The sequence below is a fragment of the Paroedura picta genome, chromosome 17, assembly GCF_049243985.1.
Source record: "Paroedura picta isolate Pp20150507F chromosome 17, Ppicta_v3.0, whole genome shotgun sequence".
Taxonomy (NCBI): Eukaryota; Metazoa; Chordata; class Lepidosauria; order Squamata; family Gekkonidae; genus Paroedura; species Paroedura picta.
The window spans coordinates 5,772,152-5,789,832 of NC_135385.1; the positions used below are offsets into that span (position 1 = coordinate 5,772,152).

The 17,681-nt window shown below is 48.1% G+C and overlaps 1 protein-coding gene across 1 annotated transcript in view; it reads left to right on the forward strand.

The window, feature by feature from the left end:
- Positions 1 to 17,681, forward strand: part of BAIAP2L1 (BAR/IMD domain containing adaptor protein 2 like 1) — a 62,634-nt gene that overhangs the window by 36,648 nt on the left and 8,305 nt on the right. Inside the window, exons 4-9 of the mRNA XM_077316146.1 lie at positions 10,290 to 10,351; positions 11,058 to 11,129; positions 11,769 to 11,906; positions 13,103 to 13,255; positions 15,153 to 15,320; positions 16,304 to 16,454. Of these exons, the coding sequence (XP_077172261.1) occupies positions 10,290 to 10,351; positions 11,058 to 11,129; positions 11,769 to 11,906; positions 13,103 to 13,255; positions 15,153 to 15,320; positions 16,304 to 16,454 (744 nt within the window). The remainder of the gene's footprint in view (positions 1 to 10,289; positions 10,352 to 11,057; positions 11,130 to 11,768; positions 11,907 to 13,102; positions 13,256 to 15,152; positions 15,321 to 16,303; positions 16,455 to 17,681) is intronic.

A 17,681-nucleotide genomic window follows, 5' to 3' on the forward strand; every position in this document is an offset into this window, starting at 1 on the left:
CAGATCGTTGGGGCTTATGGGTCACCATATCAAGTAAATGTGGATTTGCAGGTCACCATACTGGACAGCTTGGGTTGACATGGAGGCCACAGTTGACATGGAGGCCATGGGCGTCAGCGTGGCCCTTTTCCTTCCTTGACTGCCTGACGCTTGCCACGCCAACGGCGACGAAGGCGGTTCCGTTCCGCGTCTGAGCCGTTCTTTGAACGGCGGGATGGGCCCGGCCAGGGCACATACCTTGGAGGAGCAGACTCAACCCTTCTCGGGCTGGGTCCTGGGACGGGACGGTGCCAGCTCCTCTCTGCCAGCCAGGCGTGGCCCAACTGGGGCTCTCCAAATGTCCATGGACTACAATTCCCATGAGCCCCTGCCAGCGTGGCCAGTTGGCAGGGACTCATGGGAATGGTCGTCCATGGGCATCTGGGGAGAAACACACACACCCCTCTATAGGGAGCCTGGGGGAGCACAGACACAAGGCGATTCCATCCGTGAGGCCGCTACCTCACTTCTGGGAGAAACCCGGAAGCGAAATCACGCCTCTCTAGGAATTGCTAGAAACTCTTTGGTAAAACGCTGAGAGTCGTAGCGTTGATTCCTAGAGATTCACGGCATAATACAATCAGGTCGGTGGCGATTTATTTGTTTGTTTGGTTGTTTCATTTGTATATCACCCCTCTCAGGCTCGCCTTCTTGGGGTGCTGAACATCATAGACCAGGGGTAGTCAAACTGCGGCCCTCCAGATGTCCATGGACTACAATTCCCATGATCCCCTGCTATGTTGGCAGGGGCTCATGGGAATTGTAGTCCATGGACATCTGGAGGGCCGCAGTTTGGCTACCCCTGTCATAGATACTGTGTCTATGATAAGGGTTCTGCCCACTAGACTGGGAGACCTGCCCCTCCACTTTACGCACTATCGCTGCACATCTGGATTAAAGGATTTTGTGCTGTCACGTCTGGTTCGCCCCCGAAAGCCAAGCGCAGGGTTATTTGAAAGCGAGCAGCTATTGCAGATCCTTGTAATTATTTTCCCACACATTTCTGGGCTGCTTTCCTCTTTCCCCCGGGGCGGAGATTCCGAGCCCTGAACATCTCTAGAAAGTTTAACTCTCCAGATATTATTGGGAGTTTCTGTATCTGGTTCTACCTGCTTGTTGCCAGAGCAGCACCGGAGACACGAGGATTTAATTAGAAGCCATTTCGCTGTCTCTGCTCTTAGCCTTTAATGACGGTTTCTTTTCTTTCTTTTTCTGAAACTTAAAAAAAAAATTGTAAACAAGCTAAAGAAAGGGACACAGAAAGGTAAAATGGATTGCATAGCATAATTATGTCTATCAAAAATGTATTTATGTATCACAGAAGGTATGAAACAAAGACCAGTTCTCCTCAATACCTCTTCCTCAAAATTGCTCAAAACAGTATCCAGAGAATACGATATTACAGTACAGTAATGAAGAAGAAGAGTTGGTTCTTATAGGCCACTTTTCTCTACCCAAAGGAGTCTCAAAGTGGCTTCCAGTCGCCTTCCCTTTCCTCTCCCCACAACAGACACCCTGTGAGGGAGGTGAGGCTGAGAGAGCCCCACAGAAGCCCCACCCCTCATTTCCTCGCCCCATTGGTCCCATGGAAAACCCACCCCTAACAGTTTAGCGTGTCTCCTCTCACCTGCAGGCCCCGTTGTGGCCACTGCTGCAGCCTCCCCTTCCAGCGAGCTCCTCCAAGCAGACTTGTGGCCTCCTTAAGATAAGGACGGGACGATGTTCCTGGACAATTATACAGTTTTGTACATTTTTGCCACCTCTGCCTGCTCAGAGTAATTTGTAAGAGTTAGTAATATATCAGAGTAGCCGAAGAAAATCCGTGATCTCTCTCCTAATAAGAAGGTAGAGGTTATCCCTGCTCAGGATACGCTTCTTTAGACGTTCCTGTTCTAATTCTGCACTGCAGCCTGTGCATATGCATTGCTATACATTTATATACCGTCTTTAAACCTTTTCTTATTCTAAGCTTGTTTTCTGCTCATCTAACGAACAAACGCTCCATCTCTCCCGAGATTTGGAAACTGAGTTTTTCAAATAGGCTGTCAATTTCGCCATTCTGGCATGGTGATGACTGTCAATTTCACCCAATACTGCAAAGGGCATAAAAATGTCTACAGAGGTGGCCAAGCTGTGGCTCTCCATGGACTACAATTCCCAATTGGCAGGGACTCATGGGAATTGTAGTCCATGGGCCTCTGGAGAGCCACAGTTTGGCCACCCGTGAGCTGTTAGAAATGTTCCTATTTGCCATTTCCCCCAAAAGTTCAACTTTTACAACAGTTCCAAGGTGATCCAGTCTGAATGAACTGCTGTGGTTTTATAATCAAATATCGGCCTCCAATTTCCTCTGGATTCCCCTGCGGCTTTGTTGTGTATTAGACCAAAGTTGTTTCTCTTCTGAATAAAGACCTACTATATTCTTTTTTTACTCCCTGGAGAAGAGCCTAATGCTGGGAGCGATCGAGGGCCAAAGAAGAAGGGGACGACAGAGAATGAGGTGGCTGGATGGAGCCACTGAAGCAGTTGGGGCAAACTTAAATGGACTCCGGGGAAGGGTAGAGGACAGGGAGACCTTGGAGGATCATTGTCCAGGGGGTCGCGATGGGTCGGACACGACTTCGCACCTAACAATAACAATATTCTTTTACTCCGCTCCTCTTTGCGACCGTATTTCTTTTATTTATTATTATTGTAATTGGACTTATAGACCACCACTCTCGGACCACCGGCTTGTGGCGGGTTATATTAGTTTGGCATTGAAGAAGAAGAAGAAGGTTGGTTCTTATATGCCGCTTTTCCCTACCCGAAGGAGGCTCAAAGCGGCTTACAGTTGCCTTCCCATTCCCCTTCCCACAACAGACACCCTGTGGGGTGGGTGAGGCTGAGAGAGCCCTGATATCACTGCCCGGTCAGAACAGTTTTATCAGTGCCGTGGCGAGCCCAAGGTCACCCAGCTGGCTGCATGTGGGGGAGCGGGGAATCGAACCCAGCATGCCAGATTAGAAGTCCGCACTCCTAACCACCACACCTAACTGGCTCTGATAGGCAGCGAGCTAGGAACAGCCAGCGCTGGATGCTCTCCCTGAGACGCCCGTGAGGAGGTCCTGTGCATTTTTGCTTTGCAAGACAAGCACAGGCCGGCCCTGGCAATATCGTCTTTTCCAGCCAGCTTCGTCTGTGGGCACGTTCAGGCCTGTGACCAGGCAGTAATTAGACGTTCCCTTGTTCCTCGAGGTCTGCGGCAGACTTCTGGGCAAATCAAGGTGGCTTCCGTCACAGGATGGCTTTCTGCCAGTTCCAGGCTCAGAGCATCCGAGTGCTGGGGGAAATCAGTTCCCTTTGCAGAGTTACTGTAGTAAAAGTTAGCAGAGTTCTTGCATACAAAAAGACAAGCTTTACGCGCTAAACAGGGGAAGGGAACTGGGTAAGCTCGTCACAGGAGCTGTCTACTTTAGCTGCTACATGGTTGAGATTCAAGATGGATCTGCTTCTCTACCTAAAGCAGAATTCTTCTCAAAACAAAGGGAGGAAGTAGAATTCTTTCTCTTTCTGCCAGACTTGTGGACATGACAAACCAGGGTCAGGCCGTGGCCGGGCAGCTAAGAAATTTCCATTTGAAAACAGACCATTTGACCCGCTCTGCCTGTCCCACTAGTAACAAGACCTCAGGCTAGTCACAGATCTCGCCAAGCAGCTCTCTCAAAGCAGAGCTGACTTGGGTAGAGGCTCCTTCAGGTAGGGAAAAGCGGGGTTTAAAAAAGAAACCCTCTTCTCCTTATACTTAAGGCAGGCTTTCTTAACCAGGGCCTAGTCTGCACACGCAGGATAATGCACTTTCAATGTGCTTTCGCGGCTGGATTTTCCTGTGCAGAACAGGAGAATCTACTTCTAAAGTGCATTGAAAGGGCATTATCTCATGTGTGCAGACTAGGCCCAGGTTTTTGCGAAACCCTGGAGTTTCTTGATGATCCTGGAAGGGTTTCCTGAATGGTTGGGAGTTAATTCGTTTTTAATCCGTTTTTTGAATTTGTTAAAGATTTACGGGCGGGTGTGTCCACAGCTCTGCTTCCCAACCATGTTTTGCCGTATTTGATCACACGCCTTCTGGGTTTTTTCGAGGCCTGGAGAATGTTTCAAGGGTTTCTCAGCAGTAAAAAGGTTGAGAATGGCTGTTTATCCAAATGCTATTTATCCAAGGATCTGTCCTCTGATTTTGGTATCCATCCTTTCTTGGGCTGTTCTTTTTAAAAGGATGAAAATGTCCTCTCTTTTTTTTTGGATTGGAAGGTTAGGAATTTTCCTAACCAGTAGCAATTATCACAACTCGAAACAGTAGGGGTATTTAAGTTGAGATTTGTCATAGGGATCATTTGCTTGAAGCAGTCATTCAAGAAATACATCTTCTGTTTGGCTTTTCAAAATACAGTAACCCTAGTTATACCCTGAACGAAAAGGCACAGAGAAGACGGGGTGAGGGGAAGCTTGTTCATGGAACTATAATCTTGAATATCGTCTGTATTAGCACCAAGGTTGCAAACTCTAAATTAGGAATTTCCTGGAGGTGTGGGGGCGAAAACCGAAAAAGGTAGGGATAAAATCGATTTTAGAGAACTATAAACAGTTTATTATCGGAACTGAAATGTTTCAAAGCCATAAAAGAGTATCTATTTGGCACACATAAAACTTCAAAGTGCGTTACACCGATAATGCCAAATAATTGACCTTGACCTAATGCGTTTTGATCAAATACGTCATCATCGGAGGTCAATTGTACAGATGCACACAGATATAATTACCAAATTTTGACAATTTTCAGGGGGGAGGGTGAAAAAAACCTAATTTAGTCTGTTCTGGCTAGTTCTGGTCCTGCAAAGTATTCCTAATCGCAGAATCCTCAGCCTGCAAATATTTCTCCCCTGGATATTGGAGGCTCCTACTGTGGGCTTCTCTGAGGACAGGTCCAAAATAATCCCTGATGAAGATCAAATTGATTGAAATGCATTAAGTCAATGTCAAAAATCTACATTTGGCATTTTATGTGTTTTCTGTGTGCCAAATAGATATTCTTTTATGGTTTTGAAACATTTGAGCTCCTGTTTATGTTTTTTTTTCTGAAATTGATTTTATCCCTAAGCTTTTTGGTGTGTTTCAGGTTGGGTGTTTGTTTCACTTTTTGTTACTTGTTGGTTTGGGGCGGAGCCTCGCAATCCTGTGGTTTACGGAGGGAAGGAACCACAGGAAGGGGTACAGGGCCATAGAGTCCACCTTGCAAAGCAGGCGTATTCTCTACAGGAACTGATCTCTGAAACCTGGAGAACCATTGCAATTCTGGCCTATGGTCCGAGGTCGGCAACTTGGACATACCAACTGGATGCAAAATCGGTGCGGCTCGTGAATCGCTAATAACGCACCGGTTCACCAAAATTACCCACTGCAATGCAGCCATCATTCAAACATGAAACCAAGGAAGCCTTTTGGAAGGTGTTAGTTCACATTGACTTGATGCAACAGGGATGATAAAAGATTTTAGGCTCTTGAACTTAGTTTTTTCTTGCTCTGATCCGGCGTAGAATTGCTAAATGCATGAATAGGGCTTAACATTCTCCGAATGGCATTTCAACGCCCTCCGCTGAGGCGGGGAGGTGAAAGGCTTTGTAATCTAATGCATAACGGCCCCGCAGGGTGGAAAATTCATCTTAATCCGCTTATGGAACTTGTGTGGTGGCATTGGTGGAATTCATTGCAGGGTGGGAAAGGGCTGAGATGTAGGAACTAATATGGCTGCACTAGTCCTTTTATAGCATGGTTGCACAACCTCTGAGAGATTTAATTTGTACTTTTGTTTCTTACCTCTTCGTGATGGTAGCCAGGTGTGCTAGCAGCACAGCGTTGTTGAGCGGGGAGGTAAAACAAATTAATTCACCAGTATCCTTCATGTGGTGACGTCACTTTCAGGGATAACCCGGGAGAAATAAAAGCCGCTCTAGGGTTCACTGGAAAATCTATGGTTTTACCATAGAGCTGCCCCATCGCTTTCGGGTATTCCATGTGTTGTGTCTGCAGACCTGCTGAGGGCGGAGCTTGAGGTCCGAGGCAGGATCGTAATCCTGGCCACGTGATTGGCCAGTGTGAGGTCAGATCCCGTCTGCCAGATCCGGCCTGCGAAACTGATCCATGGCGTGTGCTGGTGGGGAGTGCCTTTTGTTCCTTGTGGTTACAAAAATTGTGGGTCAGTGTGGGTTTCTCAGTTCAGGGCCTTGCAGCTGGGGTCCCAATAAGGAGCTAAAATCAAATCCCGGTGTCCTGGGCTCATTCTGTACACAATGGTTAATGCTCTTTCAAAGGAGCAGAATGAGCCCTGGGGCCATTATGCACACATAGGACTTTCAATGTGCTTTGGAAGTTGGATTTTCCTGTGTGGAACAGGAGAATCTACTTCGAAAGTGCATTGAAAGTGCATTATCTGTTGTGTGCAGAATCGGCCTTCATCTCTGAGGCCAAGGATCTAACTCACTGGATGTGACGTCCCTGCACTAGGGAATAGAGATGCCAGCTCTGGATTGGGAAGTACCTGGAGGTTTTTGGGGTGGAACAGAGGCCTTGGGGAGGGACTTTGATGGGGTATAATGTCCACCTTCCAAAGCGGTCATTTTCTCCAAGTGAACTCTTCTCCAAGTGATCTCTGTCGCGTGAAGATGGCTCGTAATCCCATAAGATCTCCAGCCAACATCCTGTGACATCCCCCTCTCGATATCCCTGCCCCCACCTCCTGCCCATATTCCCTCCCAAAATGTTTGGGGATTCCCACCCCCACCCACCCCGTGTTTCCACGTATCTATTTCTGTAGAGAGGCTCTCCTGTGCAAACCCTTCTTACAAGCAAGATGACAATTAAAAAAAAAATTAGTTTTGCTTTTCTCACTCCCAACACTTTGGTAGCACATATGACACTAATTTCCCATAAGTCTCTCCTGCATAGCAAAGGATTCCCTTTCCTCCAAGCCGCTGCGTACGGACTCACACCCATGTCCGACTAGTCAAAACAGCAGAGGAGAAAGACAATTCCTGCTCTCGAGGGGACGGTCTTTTTCCATCCCAATGAGTACCTTTTCCCCAAAGGGCAAAAATTTGCTTTAGGTAACGACATTACAAGGCCCATAAATAAACTTTTCCTTTCAGACATCGTTAGCTGCACTGAGAACGGCGAAACGTCATCTTTTGAATAAAATATGGACAAGACTTGTGACATTTCAGGCTCTTAACGAAATATTTGCCAAGCAATTCTATCAAGAGCCTTTCCGGGGAGGAGGACACATTAGCAGATCCGAGCAGGTTTTTGCAAGGTGCTCACTGAACATGTTACAAGCAGAGGGAAGGTTCTTTCTTTAGGTTTTTAAGGATCACTTTAATCTTTGAGGTACATGCTCATTTATCTGAATTACGGGGAGTTAATGCAAGAGATAGAGGGCAGGTCAGTCCACCGATGTAACGAAGCAAAAGTGATTAAATAATTAACTCCGCCTGGCACGCTTTGATTCGAGTCTCGCGGCTGGGAGGCCTCCTTATCGCTCGTGAAATATTGATCGGTTTTAATTCAGGAGTGAAATCTGGGCATAATCGGGCTGCGAAAGCTGTTCCAGATACATTTCCATCTGGTTGCTACCAGATTGACCAAACAGGCCTTTTAGTCAGGTGTAGTGCCAGCTTGGTGTAGTGGTTAGGGGTGCGGACTTCTAATCTGGCGTGCCGGGTTTGATTCCCTGCTGCCCCACATGCAGCCAGCTGGGTGAACTTGGGCTCACCACGGCATTGATAAAACTGTTTGGACTGAGCAAGAATCTCAGGGCTCTCTCAGCCTCCCCTCCCTCACAGGGTGTCTGTTGTGGGGAGAGGAAAGGGAAGGCGAATGGAAGCCGCTTTGAGACTCCTTCGGGTAGGGAAAAGTGGCATATAAGAACCAACTCTTTTTCTTCTTTAGTAATATCAGGGCTCTCTCAGCCTCCCCTCCCTCACAGGGTGTCTGTTGTGGGGAGAGGAAAGGGAGGGCAACTGTAAGCCGCTTTGAGACTCCTTTGGGTAGAGAAAAGTGGCATGTAAGAACCAACTCTTCTTCTTCAGTAATCTCAGGGCTCCCTCAGCCTCACCCACCTCACAGGGTGTCTCTTGTGGGGAGAGGAAAGGGAAGGCGAATGGAAGCCGCTTTGAGCCTCCTTCGGGTAGGGAAAAGCGGCATATAAGAACCAACTCTTTTTCTTCTTTAGTAATATCAGGGCTCTCTCAGCCTCCCCTCCCTCACAGGGTGTCTGTTGTGGGGAGAGGAAAGGGAGGGCAACTGTAAGCCGCTTTGAGACTCCTTCGGGTAGAGAAAAGTGGCATATAAGAACCAACTCTTTTTCTTCTTCAGTAATCTCAGTGCTCTCTCAGCCTCCCCTCCCTCACAGGTGTCTGTTGTGGGGAGAGGAAAGGGAAGGCAGGGGCGCATGAGAATTGTAGCCCATGGACATCTGGAGAACCACAGTTCGGCCAGCTCTCACCTCGGAACCGCAGCCTTCCTCCCCACCCTACCAAAACTCATTATTTCCAAAAAGTCCCCATTAATCTGCCATCCGTGGAACTCCGTGACACTTATGCAAAAGCGGGGCCAGCTTGGCCTTGCCATTTGCATGCTGCGAGAGCAGCGATGATTTCCGTGTCAAAATATTGACTCAAAACCTGAGGAGGAAATAGGCCAGGCAGCACATTACGGAGATGACGGTGCGCTCAGGTGAACGGCGGAGTGGGGGGGGGGCTTGCCTTGGAAACTACAGCCTCGGACACTCGAAACCTGAGTTTGGGAGGGGAGGTCTCGCTTTGAATGACGGTCCCACCCGCTTGCCCGCAGAGTCCCCCGGCCGAGAGGAGCAGGAACACCCCCCCTGCGACTCAGGTTTTCCGAGGCTGGGCCTGCCAGGTGAATGAGTCGCTCAGCTTGAACGTTTTCACTGCAGCGGTGAGAAGGAGCCAAAGGAAAAGGAGAGGCCGAGGGCGGGGAGAGCGCTGAGCCAGCACCCAAGTTCCTTGGCTGCCATTCCGGACTGAGAGGCCCAGATTTCGCCGCACAAATCTTCGCGCATGGGTGCCAGTTTCTAGCTGGGCATGGGATCTGAAAAGCATACACTGTGCAAGCAGGGCTTGGAGGGGAGGCGGGAAGAGAAACGCTCTCTGAAATACCTTTTCCCTTGCTCTAAACGTTCCTCTTCTTTATCCCGACACTTGAAAAGAGCCAATGCGCATTGTGTGGTGCAAATCGAGCTTTCTTTTATGGCTTCCCCGCATTTTCAAGTATCCATTTATTTATTTTATTTATTTTTATTTAGATTTATATACCGCCCTCCCCGAAGGTTCAGGGCGGTTTACATTAAAGTAATCAACAATACATGAAACAGTCTTCGTTAAAAACATACAGTAATTAATAACAGTGAAATAACAGTGAAATAACAGTGAAATAACATTTCAAAGAACATTTGAAATAACATTTCAAATAGGGTCGGGCCCGGAGAGCACCCAGTGTTACATCGGACCGCTGGACAATAGAGATCAGCACTCCTGGAGAAAAGGGCTGCTTTGGAGGGAAAGAGAGCCCTTTCTTTCCCAAAACTTCCCACCCCAAGAATCACCCCCAACGTCTCTGGGAATCTCCCCCAACCTGAAGTTAATAACTCTGATTACAAAGCTATCGAGTCCCCCCTCCTGTTTGTCCCAGGGGAATTGATCCTATGTACTCTAGAGAGCCATTGTGATTGCAGGATACCTCCTGGCCCCATCTGGAGGTTGGCAAGCATAGCTGTTCCCTAGCCAATTTTATAATCTCATCTTCCTTGCAAGGAAAGCTAAACGTGGAAGAAGACCAGGAGAGATTATTGTCTTCGACCCCCTCCGTGATTGGCTGAAATAATATCCAAGGAATCTAGTTCTCCGTCATAAAGCTTGCAAAGGGAATGCCTAATCCAGGGGTGGCCAACCCGTGGCTCTCCAACTGCCAGGGGCTCATGGTAATGGTAGTCCATAGACATCTGGAGAGCTTTAGCTTGGCCACCCTAGGCCTAGTCGTCAAGCTGCTGTCCCCTCCCAGCCAAGCATAAAAAGCAGGCCACCCTCCAGGCAAGATAAGAGGGTGTGTGTGTGTGTGTTTGTTTTGAATTTGGGATACTCCCCAGGCGTGCAGACTTTGCAAATTAACAAACCGTGTGGATTTGTCTGTGTCAACAGGTCACGTTCTCATAGAAATCTCCATCGCCCAGAAGAAACTCAACGACAGCCTAGATGAAAGTGTAAGTCGGCATTTCTCTAACAGCTAAATGTCCAAGTGGACCTTCTGATGACATCTGGGTTTTGGCCACTGTGTGACGCAGAGTGTTGGACTGGAGAGGCCATTGGCCTGATCCAACGTGGCTTCTCTTATGTTCATATGTCTGGGACAGTGATGTTCTGTATTCTTGGATTCTGGGGGTCAACAGTGGGAGGGCTTCTGGAGTTCTGGCCCTGCTGGTGGACCTTCTGATGACATCTGGGTTTTGGCCACTGTGTGACGCAGAGTGTTGGACTGGAGAGGCCATTGGCCTGATCCAACGTGGCTTCTCTTATGTTCATATGTCTGGGACAGTGATGTTCTGTATTCTTGGATTCTGGGGGTCAACAGTGGGAGGGCTTCTGGAGTTCTGGCCCTGCTGGTGGACCTTCTGATGACATCTGGGTTTTGGCCACTGTGTGACGCAGAGTGTTGGACTGGAGAGGCCATTGGCCTGATCCAACGTGGCTTCTCTTATGTTCTTATGTCTGGAGCAGTGATGCTTTGTCTTCTTGGTGCTTGGAGGGCCACAGTGGGAGGGCTTCTGGAGTTCTGGCCCAGCTGGTGGACCTCCTGGCAGCACCTGGGATTTTGCCACAGCTTGTTGGACTGGATGGGCCAATGGCATGATCCAACAAGGTGTCCCTCATGTTCTTATGACTGTCCTGTCTTCTGTTTGCCCCCTTAAGTTCAAGAAATTCCACAAAGAGATTATTTCTGAGCTGGAGAAGAAGACTGACCTGGATGTCAAATATATGAACGTAAGTACGTTGATTTGCACCCCGAAAGAACAATGGCCATGGATAGGCATGTGATGGACTGAAAGGGCCACTTGGCTGTCTGAAAAACTATTAAAGGTATATTGTTTGCTTTCTGATATTGAGCTGTTTGTCTGCATAGTAATCTCTCTCCAGTCCAGCCCTTCTTGACTTTTATTACTGTTGAGAACCCCCTGAGACATTCTTCAATCTTGGAGAAACCTCAGAAGTGGTGCAGTTGTGCAGAATCTGTGGAGCTGTGGACACACCCACCTGGGCCCCTGCTCCCCCTACCCCCTCCAGGCCATTTTGGGAGGAGGGGCATGTTGCCATGACCATACGTGGTCATATCACCCAATAAATGTTTAGGAAATTTAAAAAATATATGAGAAATTAAGTAACTCCCACCCATACAGGAAATCGTTCCATGGCTGTCAAGAAACCCCAGGGTTGCACAAAACCCTGGTTAAGAAAGAGTCTCCTGAGGTGGCCTTTGGATGCTCAAGTGGTGTGGAAACACCAACATTATCTTCATAACAAATTTCTGGTTCCTGAGTTCAGGGATGCTTTAGGTGCCAAGGTGGGTTTCCAATGTCTCCAGAAAGCACACTGAAGACTCTTTCGAACGCTTTGATTTCACAGGCTACGTTGAAGAGATACCAAAACGAACACCGGAGCAAACTGGATTCTTTGGAAAAGTCTCAGGCAGAGCTGAAGAAGATCCGCCGGAAAAGTCAAGGAGGGAGGAACGCCACAAAATACGAGCACAGGGAAACGGAGGTGAGCACTTTCCTTGAGGTCCTTCAGCCCCGCCTTACATCCAAGGATGGGGGAGGATTAGCCTGACAAGGCTATAGTGGTTTGGGCCCAGCATACCTGAGAGATTGTCTCTCTGCCAATACCAATTGGTTACTGATCCCTGGCCCCGAGGAAGCACGGTTGGCCTCAACTAGGATCAGGTTGTTCTCTGTCCTGGCCCCCACTTTGTGGAACGAGCTCCCCGAGGACATCTGGGCCCTGTCCAAGCTATCACAGTTCCGCAGGGCCTGCAAAGCAGAGCTCTTCCACCAGGCATTTGGTCGAGGACAACGATAAGATCTACTAGGCCCCGACCCCTCTCCTATGTAGACGAGTGCACTGTAGGGGACTGCAGAAGAAACACCACCTGAAACATGTTGTTGACAATGAGCTTGTTGAGACTGCTATCGAACATGCCGTTCTGTTATGCTTGTTGTTAAAATTGTTGACAACTTCCAAATTTACCCTTACTTCGTTGCCCATCTCTGTAAACCTCCCTGAGCTATAAGGGAGGACTGTATATAAATGCAAATAAATAAATTCTCCACAATCTGCTGGGAAAACATGGACACTAGCATTTCAGCATTCTTCCCCACTGGGCTGATAAGATTGCCAGGAAGCTCCTGGCAACCAACAGGCGGGCTTTTGGAGGAAAATTAAGAAGAAAAATAAAGTGTCGTCTACTGACAGGAACTTTGGGCTATAGAGTTCCTGGCGATTCCTAGAGCTACCTGAAAGTGGCAAGGGTAGCTCTAGGAATCACCAGAACCTCTGTGGTCAGAACTTCCTGTAAGTAAATAAGGCACTCTTTTTCTTTTTAAATTTTTCTCCCATTCCTCGATTTGGCCCTAGTTCCCCACCACCAGCGCCATTAGGTGAACGTTAACAGGCAACGGTCATAAGCAAGCAAGCAGGAACCCAATGGATTGATCCCGAACTAATTAATTGTCCCCATCCAAACAGTACCTTTTTAAAAACATTCCCTTGAACCAAATTACACAATACTCTGGGGGTGGACAGCTTCATTTCCTAAGTCCTGATTAAGTACAAAGCATTATTCTCAGACATAAAGTTGTTATGGTCGCCGTTAGATACGAGCCGTGGACGAAGAAGTCAACATTTCAACGGTGTTTTTCCCCCCTCCCTGCCTTAATCTCTTTTTCAATGTTCATATTTAGTATTTGGAAACAGTAAGCTCCCGCCAGACTGACATTCAGAAATTCATTGCCGAAGGATGCAGAGAAGCACTTCTGGAAGAGAAGAAGAGATTTTGCTTCCTGGTGGACAAGCACTGCAGTTTTGCTCAAAACATGAAGTATTATCACATAGAGGTGCGTGGGGGGCAGAGGGAGCACACAACCGTCCGAAAAACTGAGGGCCTGGTTTGGTGGGGAGGGGAGCCTGTGGCTTGGGGCTCTCACTAAAGTAACCCACCCTACAGTCAGCCATCGTAAAGGAAGGCAGAAACCAAATCAAGGTGGATCAGGTGACATTTCAATTGTTTGAACTGCTTTTATCACGACGGTTAACTATTAACCTGTTGTGATCCGCCCCAAGTCGGTAACCCTGAAAGGAGTGGCATATAAATCTAAATAGCGGCTTCAGTGGGGTATAATGCCACAGAATCCCCCCTCCCAAGCAGCCATTTTCTCCAGGGGAACTGATCTCTGTGGTCTGGAGATGAGCCGGAATTCCAGGGGATCCCCAGGTTGCACCTGGAGGCTACCCAACAAATCAGAAATCGCCGTACACAAAAGCCGTGTACAGTAAAACCCAACTACCACGCAAAAAAAATTTTTTTTTTGAATGAATGACCCAGGGTCAAAAGTGCCTGAGTCATTCCTCCGTTTCTGGGAGAAGAGATGTTTCTCTGAGCTGGAAAGACAACTATGGAGAATTCTTCAAGGATATTTGTTAGCTGTGAGGTCTCTTCTTTGGGGCATCCAATATTCAGCCACGGATCTATTTCTGGGAGTCCACAGAAAGAAGCAAGAGTTGGACGAAACGGAGGATTACCAGATTGTCCAGCAGACAACTGTGCGACGTTTGAAACGAGAAACGGACAGCAGTTTTGTAAACCTTGCCTGTCTTCACTCTAAGAAATGGAACATATCATTTTTACAAAAAAATATTTGGTTTGTGCAGAGCGATTTCTGGTTTGCCGCGTTACTTCCGCACACAGGGCAATCCCCCTTGTTGATTTTCTGCTTACTGGAGACTGGCTAGATCAACCCCGCATCTAGCTAGATCAACCCCGCTTGAGCAGACAGGGCCATCCGTCCGTCACCAGGTTTGCAAAGGTCACCTCCTCCTCCTCCTCCTTCCCTCACACGCAGGGGACTCGCCCGTTCGATGACGTTTCCCATTCGCTGCAACATTTGAACTGTGGGGCCCGTGCTGAATGGACCCTTGTTTTCCTGCCTGCGAGCCACGATTCTGAGCCTCTATTGGGTCCCGGTTTAGAATCCCGGCTTGTGAGGGGAACGAACAAGACGCAATTCAGCACGCACCTGCCTTCGGACGCCCCTATGAATTGGGGGCTGAGCGTAGCCGGAGAAGGCTTCTGCGTGTACAAAGGGGAGGAAGGGGGGCATGCAAGAGGACAGTGTCAAACGGAGCTCGCGCCTGTTCAGAATTTAATTGCCCTTTTAAATGGGGCTTCTCAGGGCGCCTGAATGCAGGCATAGAGGAGGCTCTGAAAAGGCCACGTTTCGGGGCCGGCTGATTGAAATTCAGGACGCAAAAGCTTTTGGAAGCCTTGGACGGCCCCTCCAAAAGGCAAGCTGTCCGGCAACAGCGTTTTAGGCCAGAGTTGGAGTCCAGTGTCAACTTTCAGGCCAAATTGCAGGTTAATAAGCTTTTGTGTACATGCAGAATTAAACTTTGTTGGTCTTATAGGTGCCACTGGATTCAAACCTTGCTCTGTTGCAGGGTCGGCCAAACTGGCTCTCCAGGGGTCCATGGACTACAATTCCCATGAGCCCCTGACATGCCATGTTGGAGATTTGGGGGTGGAGGGCGGGGTCCTCAGTAAGATGCAATCATACAGAGTCTCCCTCCCCTCCAAAGCATCCATACTCTCTAGGGGAATCTGATCTCTGTCTCCTGGAAGCGAGCTATAATTCAGGGGGATCCCTAGGCCCCACCAGAGGCCGCCATTAAAAACCCAAAAAAGACTGAATCCAAAAAATAGCTCCCTTCCACACTCATCTTTCACGGTGCCAACAGTGTACGGAGTTGCTGAATGCCAAGCTGCCCGGCTGGCTGGAGACGTGCAGCGATGCCACCAGAGTGCCGGAGAAGATCAGGACGATGATAGAAGAGATCAAGACGCCTGTCTCCACTCCGGTCTCGGGGACGCCGATGCCCTCGCCGATGATCGAGAGGAACAGCATGGTGAGGAGGGCAGAGTTCCCCGTCGGTTCTCCGTTATCTTTTCGAGCAGTGCAGAAACGGTTCGCTTAGGAAGTTGCTGAAGGCATAGCTATTCCCCGCATCGCAGGTTGAGTTTGAGGCTCGGCCCCTAAAATAAACATCCCCCTTCTGTCAGCTGTGTATTCCTACTCATATAATGCCATAGAGCGTAACGTCCACAGAAGCTGCTTACGTCAGCGAAACGGTCTCCTGGAGAGGCTGACAAACTTATTCGTATTTAAAAGGGAGACACCTACCCTAGCTGAGCATCCCTTGTAATATATAACAACTGATGCTGATTGTCCGGCTGTTGGGTGATAGTTCATTTCCGCCATCTTAGAATCATAGAGTTGGAGGGGACCTCTTGGGTCATCTAGTCCAACCCCCCGCACTATGCAGGACACTCACATCCCAATCGCTCATCTGATTGGGGGTCTTTATGTGTCCTGTTATTCTTTAATGGGGTTTTAATGGGGGTTTTATGGGGAAATTGTTATGATTTTAACCGTTAGCCGCCTCGAGGCGACAAAAGTTGTGAGAGGCGGGATATAAATCTAAGAAATAAATTAATAACCCACCATACACATTTTAGCTCTTCAGGAGGCAGTTCAAGACACTTGTTTCTACAAATGCATTCGACCTAGTTTAGTTTCTTGTCCACTGACGGTCATCAGTGTGATTTTAAAAGCCAATCTATTGCGTATTTTTAATAGGCGTCCTTCTATTTACATGTTAAGCCTCCTCGAATGCCACGAGGTAGAAAGGCGGCTAAGAGACGCTTTGACAAACCAGTAAAGTTTTAAAAGTCTCAGCCATTGTCTTTGTTCCAAAGGAGGATGGGGGGGATATTCCCCAACCAGCTGGTTGTTTGCGTATGTGAAGAGAACAGCTGAACCGATTGTCCCATTGCAAGTATTATCCCATTGCGACAATGCTTGGAGATATTTTTCGGTGTGTGTTCGCAGGTGGGGAAAGATTACAACTCGCTTCCCAGGAATTCTTCCCTCGTGCCCCCCGCTCCCACCGTCAGAGCCTACACGAGCCCCTTAGTCGACATGTTTAACAACCCGGCAGCTGTTCCAAAGGCATCGTCGGAGAGATTAAATCCTCCAACAAGTAAGGCTGTGTTTGTTCGTGTCCGCGCGTGTTACAAAACTATCGGGGACGAATAATGTTGTGCCAACCCCTCCCCCCGACCCCCGGAATTGCAAGACGGCTATCTTTGATGAAAGGGTTTTGAGACGTTCCAGAAGCCGGGAACAAAGGAGGTCATTCATACTAAAAGCACCCGTGGTATTTACGAGTCCAAACGTCATGACCGCTGTTGGAATAGAGAAGGTGAAAATGGTTTGTGGCAGCAGCACGCGCCCGAGAGGCCTCTCCTTCCGGGGTTTGGTCGTGCTCTGCCAAACGAGATGTTAATTAGCCGAGGCCTGAAGGGGGCTTCCCAAAGCCGTTTGATCCTGCCTGATTATCTTCCTTCTGAACGAGCGCTTGCCGGCTTTAGCGTCGTTCGCCAAAACTATTTCTGAGATTAGGGGGAACGTTAATGGACTTTGCCGCTTCAGAACTAGCGATGGGCATGAACAGGAAAATTCAGGTTTATGTTTCGAGGTGTTCCTGAATCGGACACCCAAATCGGGATGACCTAACAGCCCTGAACAAACCAGTTCAGATTTTGTTTCTGCCCACCTAGATGCTGGGGGGAGGAGAGGTGAAAGCGATCCTGTGTTCTGAAATTGCTTGCAGCCACTTCAGCCAGACAGCTGAGGGGCCTGCAGGCCCAGTTGTCAGCCCAAAAGGACTGCAAGCTTTGTCAGTGCACTGGATTGCTTCCCTTCCCAGTCCAAAGGGAGGGAAGCAATCTGGCATGCTGAAAACGCTTGCAGACATTTCAGGCTAACAGCAGGGCACACACACCTGTCCACTGTCAGCCTAAAATGGCTAGTAACCACCAATTTTTATCTGTGCAGTTCAATCAACAGTTTAATGTGGGAACCCTCGTAACACGAGCGTGCCGGTTTACAATAGGATAACAGACAAGTCCTGGTTAATTGTTCTTGTTTCGACAAAACTTCATCAGTGAAATTTACTCAAAATTTGAAACTTCCATGGTTTGGAATCTTTTCCTATTTTAGTATTTCCATATCTAGTATATTTGAATTGTAATATGAATTCTGGTCTTGTACTGTATTAATAAACTGATTATGATTTATCAGTGCATAATATAATGATCCGTAGATGCAACAAGATACATTGGCTACCGCTCCAAGTTATCTCCGTCTCAACGAACACGCAATGCCTTCCATTATATTATGCACTGATGAAGTTTTGTCGAAACAA